Here is a 7152-nt window from a genome sequence, read left to right on the forward strand (position 1 = left end):
TGTGACGTGAGAGAGGAAAGAGAGAGAGAGAGAGAGGTTTAACTAATTCAAAAGAGAGGATGCTCAATGCGAATAAATAATCCAGAGAAAGATCGTAGCATAAAAGTAATGTGAGTACTTCACCGATATTTCCATCCGATGCAGAGAGGTTTCCAGTGATTACGGGAACCACTCTGTTGATTGAGGTGTGGTTGCTTGGTTGCTGTATAATATTTCAAAGTGCTACCAGAGTACTGCAATGCAATAATATATCGCTGATATTTCCATTTGTTGCCTTGGTGCAATGTAAATGCAGTTTGATTTTACAGCACCATTACTCTTTTAGCACCCCCCCCCCCGTGCTAAAATTCTGCAGCTTTTAAATATGGGAATTCGAAATACCCTTTATGGTGGTGGTATTTTGTCATCACAAATTGAAATATTCTAGAACTGTTTTCAAACTGCATCATATTCAAATCGTCTTAAGACCGAATTCTACTTGAAGCATTTCTTCAGAAAGCCACACTGCCAGTTTCTTAGGGAATCCTGTTTTCAGATACATTTCTTTGCGATTAGGATAGCGGATACATTCTCCGTTGCTCTCCTCCGTGGCTCAGTTTCAGGGTGACCTTAGCTCTAGTACCCAAGGTTTCTCTTGCATTAACATTTTTTCCCTGTATGTCTCAGCTATGTTGGTGTCTTAATGAGAAACAGTGCACCTCTCATATCAAACTGATTTGTTCACCTTCCCACTGTACCTTACACATCCCCAAAAAGGGAAGGGAACGCAAACTGTGCAGACCTAATCCTCATAAGCTGTTTGTGGAGCTCAGATGGGAGGCATATCGTAACAGTAGAACTGTAATTGAACAGCTGAATTTGATGAATCACAGGACATTAATATACAAACAACCACAAGATTTAAATGTCAAGCATTATAAAATATAGAATACATATATAGAGATATATATTAACTATCTATACAACACAAACATGTGATGGGTCTTAGGTATGCCAACTGATGTTCAATTTACAAAGATTAGAGTTAGTTGAAAATGCAGATTCTGCAAATATGTACATCAGATTTTATCATACAATATTTTCAGAGACAGAGGGCTCGAGAGACATGTATATTGTTGACTGAACAAACTCTAGTGAAATGGGATCCAACTTCCAAGTGTGCCTATGTGTATGTCAAGATGCATTAGCATTCCTTCCCCCAACAATGCACTGAATCACAGCTCAGTTTTATTTTGAACTGTTGAACAACATTGAATTTTTGTTTGACTCAGCTGTTGCCAAAGAGCAATAGCAGCAGCTTTTAATGGTGTTGTCTAATGATGAGGAACATCTCCCTTACAGGTCTTCGCTCTGAGAATCCTGTTATACGGTGTTTAACGGTCAACTTGGCAGTGGTTGTGCAGAGACTGTGCGAGCTGCTGCAGTCAAGTCTCTAGTTGTCTGATCTATTCTGTGCAAACCCATTATCAGCAAAAAGGGGTTCAAAAAGCAGAGCTTCTAGTTATATCAAATGATCACCTAATAGTCCTCTAGCATCCTGTCCGTGCGAGTCAGACTGTGCAGTGAATAGATGTAACTATTCAAATAAGTATTGGCAAGTCCTTGGCATTCGATGTGCAGCACCCTGTTAATACGGATTCATGTGTTTGGAAATAGACCTCCCGTATCACTTCAAGTAAAGGAGAAAAGTGAAATCCTTTAAAGATGAAGGGAGCGAAGTCCCTTGTTGGGTAAGGGGGACGACACTGTCAGGGCTTTGTAGAAGCTGGGGAGATGGGGGTCCAAGTGCTATTGTAGTTTGGTCTAATAATAGTCTATGGTTTTCAAGACATATTTGACTTATTGTCCAGGTTCCCTCTAGACAATGTGAAACACAACATATACGGCAGATATACAGAGGAATTACAGATTACATAATTACATAACAAATCCATACAGTTTATTGACTGTTCTTACAGGCAGTAGATTTTGATAAAAAAAAGAAAGAAAAAGATTTAAGGAAAGTAGTACCAACATGAAATTCAACAATCATATCATTTTCATGTTGAACTTGCGTGCCCCTCCCTGTCCTCCACTGGTGGCAGGACCATCCACTTTCCTGAAGGAGTATTCCACTGAGAAATTGTTCTTGTGCTGTCCTCTCCCTCGACTCCACACAAATAACAGAATAAAACAAAAGAGAACCACCCCCAGGAACATAATACAGCCCATGGCAGTTGATATGAGGATGGTCTTTAGGTCCAGAGTGAATTTTAAGAAGACTCTGGTGTCATTTAGATTTGTATCATTTAGATCCCCAGCATAATAGGTACGGTTGGCCATGAGGGCTGCATCTAGTGGCAACCCACTAACTGTAAGTGTGGCAAAGTAGGTGTCATTTCCGCCTGCATTGCTGGCAATGCAGATGTAGGTTCCACTATCTGTTACCTGTGCATATCGGATCTCTAGTGTACCTTCTGGTAATACGGTGAGGCGGCCATTGCTCTTTGTGGTGATGCGGCGGCGTTGTGGAGAGATCCAGAATATCACTGGCATTGGCTCACCTTCTGCCCGACAAATGAATGACACTACCTGCCCCTCACGGGCTGAGATCTGCTGCAGCTTCCTGTTGCGGATCTTGGGCTTCTGGCAAGTGAAGTGGTCAAAGAGGGCAGAATCAGAGAAGGCACTAAGGGCCCGGCCCTGAACCTCTACAGGTGTCATGCACACAGGAGACACTCCATCAAAGTTGAGGGTCTTCCTGCGCTGTAGAATCCAGACCAGGCGGCAGTCGCATGCCAGGGGGTTCCCATCCAAACGTAGGGTCTCCAGGGTGTTGACAGACTGGAAGGCCCCCTCCTCCAAGGTCACCAGACTGTTCATGGAAAAGTTAAGCAAGCGGATTTGCCGCAAACCACCCAACGCATATGGCTGCACCATCACCAGGTTGGTGTTGACTAGATGGAGTTCCTTTAGCCGGACCAGGTCCCGCAATGCCCAGGACTCCAAGAAAGAGATAGGGTTGTAGGAGAGGTTTAGACTGGTGAGCTGAGTCAGACTACGTAGGGCAGAGGTGGGCACTGAGGTGATGTTAGTGTGTGTGATGGACAGCCATGACAAGTTCAGGCCCTGCAGACTGTGCGGGGAGATGTACTCTAAAAAAGGCCAGTGATCAATCTCAAGGCCCCTCAGTCCTCCAAGCTTACGGAAGTTCTGGTCTTCTAAAGCGGAGATACTGAGGTAGCGGAGCCGCAGAGTCACCAGACTACGAAGGTAAGATAGAGACTGGCTGGAGACAGAGGTCAGGTTACACCTCTCAATGGTAAGCTCTCTTAGTCCCACTAAACCCAGAAAAGCCTTGTTGGAGATATAAACCAGATCATTGTCTCCAACTTCCAGGTTCTTCAGGCTTCTCAGGTCCTGGAATGTAAAATCCAGAAGAATGACTATCTTATTCCCACTGAGGTCCAATGAGGTTAGGTTGGAGAGGTGTGAAAAGGTCCCCATGGGGACCAGTTTAAGTTGATTACCCCTAAGAGACAATGAGCGCAGGCTGTGAAGACTGGAGAAAGCATTAGGTTCCAACACACTGATGGAGTTTTCACTTAGGTCCAGTTCCTCCAGACGTGAGAATAGGAGCAGGTCACTGTGCTCCACCCAGCGAAGTTTATTTCCACTCAGGTCCAGGACCTTGGTGTCCAAGGGGATCCCATCTGGCAGGGCAGAAAGGCGCTTGCCCCGACAGGCCACAGATTTGAGTCTAGTCATGCACTCACAACGCTGGGGACACCCTTGACTCTGGGTGGAGGAAACCATGATCATCAGTAGCAAAAATAGACCCGGCAGGAGCAAGCTCACATCCTGGCTCAGGCACATCATCATGGCCCCCATCTCACTCACCTCCACCTCCTCCTGTCTGGGTCTGGATCACTGAGCCAGACACCTAAGAGAAAAGAGGAAAAGGGAGAGAGTTGGAGATGGAGTGAGACAAATTAATGCAACTCAATTCCCCTTCAACGGCTGCGATCAAACACACTAAATGAGTAAAATTACAATTACAGACTCTAATTCACCTGGCAGAGCAGTTAAATTGAAGTTAGAGCTCTCGGAAAATCCTCAAGACTAGGTCTGCACTCAGTAAAAACCCCTTGATAGGTTTGTAATGAGTCACTCAAAGTCCTACAATAAATCATGGTCAGTTTTTCAGTTATGTTGAAAGTCAATTTTTCTTTGTGACATTTCTCTTGAATGAAAACGCTAAAAATTGAAACTCTATTGTGATCAAATGCAATCAGAATAGGTTATATATGCAGTCAAATATAATTGTGTTTGGAAAGGAACACAGGTTCTGAAAATTCTGCAGCAGCTTGTATTGGTGCAGTCAAATAGTACATTCATAGTGGGTGAAGGAATGATCTATCAACAAACAAAAGTCACCTTCGTCAAAGAAAACATCGGCAAGAACAGAAAGTCGCTTAACAAAAACCTAAGGTCAAAATAGTTTTCTTATCCACCTACAGATATATATATACAGTCAAGTACAAATAGCCGCCAGCATCTTTTAAGTTCAGAGCGACAGCTGACTTTGCATTGGTCCTGGGCAAGCTCACTCTCCATAGCAGAGAGCTACGACTCAGTGCTTCCCTATAAACTCCATCCATCACATCATCTGCATAAGTCTCTGAGGCAGGAGGATTACCATGAGAGAAGCCTGCCAAACCTGACCTGCCTATGGGTTTCATATGACACACTCATGCAAGTGTGCGCGCACACACACACACAACACACACACACACACACACACACACACACGTACAGATACAGGTTTTCTTTTTCTATCTAACGGCTGTCAGAATAGGAAGACTAATCCCTCGTGAGGCGCTATAGTGTGATGGGAAGGACCCCGGCGTAAAATATGTTCCGTGACATTAAACTACCTGAAGAGTGAGACTGAGGAAGTGGGGAAAAGCAGAGAAAAACTTCTGAGACCAATCACCCGTCACATCACAAGAAAACGCAAATTTGCATGCCAACACACACACACACACACACACACACACACACACACACACAGATTCTCACGAATACACTGATGCAGATCCACTTGTGGCCCCACACATCACTTTGAATGGACACAGGCTTACGGAGAGCACAGTGAAGTCCAGTAGGTTACTGTCAGTCAGATGTGAAAGACAAAAATACTGGATAAAAAGGGCTGCTGACACACGGTGCCAAAAGGGAAAGCAACCCAATATGGGGGGGGGGGGACTGTATCGGCATTGTTTCTATGTTTTCTTGTTTGTAGGTATTGCTTACAGGTAGGCACATGCACAAACGCAGCCTCCGCCACCACAACTATAGGAAGACATAGGTGGAGTGCAGCAGTCAGAAGGACATGGAAAATGTCCAAGGGTACTCAGCTCCCATCTGCTGCAAGTTCAGACAACTTAATAATGCCTTTATCGTCCGCCACTTCTACACATGCTCTGCTTTTCAATCCCTCCAGATTGGCAAATGAATATTCCCATTTATCAGCCTGCCACTGAGTAAATGTAACCGTTTGATAATGCAACCAAACATGGTTGATGAATTTGTGTGTGCACCACTGTGATGCACGTGGCTTAACATAAATGAAACGAGCTTATTTATAAGTACAACGGGCAGTTCTCCTTCAAAAGAACTATCAATCTTTGCAGAAAGGGATTCAAAGACTAATCTTGAGTTGCAGTATGCTGCCTGACCAAAAAAACAAATAAAAAAAACAAAAAACTACAGGCTTTTTTTCACGGTATGCTTACTTTTTATACTCTGATATCTAAAGAAAAGAAAAAAGCGGAGGCTAAGCAGTTGCCTAACAAGTCGTTTAAAGCACATGTGCAGCTGTAAATGATCCGTTTCAAGCTAGAGTGACACTGGACACAGACACTGAATGTTGCATTGAGATTAGGTGAATTATTAGGTTTGCCATTAAAAAAAAAAAAACTAGATTGGGTTTCTAAATGGAGAAAAAAAAAACTAAAGTCAGTGAAGTGAAGAGACACGAGTCCATTTGAGCCACCTACACAGGGTTTCGATACTTAAACCAACCCGTCTTGGTATGCAAGGTATTTTTTTTCCCCGGCTCATGAACTCTCTGAACTTTCCCTCCCATTAAGATAACTCACTGCATGCTGCCACCATCCAGAGCGCCTCACAGACAAAGAAGGAACTAGAAACTCACCTGTTTATTCACGCGCTCATCATTTCTTTCCAGGTGGGCGGTTACTGAAAGAGCGGCATATATCAGATAAGTTACCACACTGTTCTTCAATTGAGTGGGTCCCGCTAAAGCCCCACCTCATGCTGCGCCGTGTCTCCAGTTTCCCTGTTGGTCACATGGTCTGTTTTCTGCCCCCCATATCTGGTAGCAGTCTAACAAGCCCCCAGGCCCTCAGCCAGGCAACAGCTCTGTGCGCCACAGTGGCGACAGCAGGTGGACATGGGTATGCAACGAATACCCCACGGCCCACTCCTGTCGCTGAAACTCACTGGAGGCACAAACACTTCCCCAACAGAGCTGTCCGAGAGACCGCCGCTTTTATGCCTGTGGCAGGCGGTGATCTGCAGTCAAATATAACCGTCAGCGCTATCATAACCCTCACTGTCCCCCCCACACAGCTGCTCTGGTTTGCATTCACCCACCAAAGAGTGTGATGGTAGTTTAATCTGCTGCTACAGGTGTCTCAGAGGTAAGAGCAGATGGGAGTGTATGGCCAGCAGGGCCTTTGGTGGGAGCTGGAGGTTGAAATGCTTTTCTCTGACTGACCCTGAGATAACTAACTGACAATCACTTTCCCGCTGACCTTTATTATTATTATTTGGATCCCCCCCCCTCTTTTTCCACCCCAATTGTATCCGGCCAAATTACCCTACTCTTCTGAGCTGTCCCGGTCGCTGCTCCACCCCCCTCTCCATGTGTCCCCCGATACATGTGGAGTCGCCAGCCGCTTCTTTTCACCTGACAGTGAGGAGTTTCGCCAGCGTGGACGTAGCGCGTGGGAGGATCACGCTATTCCACCCAGTTCCCCCTCCCCCCCAAACAGGCGCCCGACCGACCAGAGGAGGCGCTAGTGCAGCGACCAGGACACACACCCACATCCGGCTTCCCACCCGCAGACACGGCTAATTGTGTCT

General features: G+C 45.3%; 1 protein-coding gene across 1 annotated transcript; it reads right to left on the minus strand.

Annotated features, from left to right (window-relative positions):
* Positions 1 to 2028: 2028 nt before the first annotated feature.
* Positions 2029 to 3870, minus strand: lingo3a (leucine rich repeat and Ig domain containing 3a). The gene has a single exon (XM_056276879.1). The coding sequence runs from the start codon at positions 3868 to 3870 to the stop codon at positions 2029 to 2031; it is 1842 nt and encodes a 613-aa protein (XP_056132854.1).
* Positions 3871 to 7152: the final 3282 nt, after the last annotated feature.

Source organism: Lampris incognitus, chromosome 3, assembly GCF_029633865.1.
Source record: "Lampris incognitus isolate fLamInc1 chromosome 3, fLamInc1.hap2, whole genome shotgun sequence".
NCBI classification, from domain to species: Eukaryota; Metazoa; Chordata; class Actinopteri; order Lampriformes; family Lampridae; genus Lampris; species Lampris incognitus.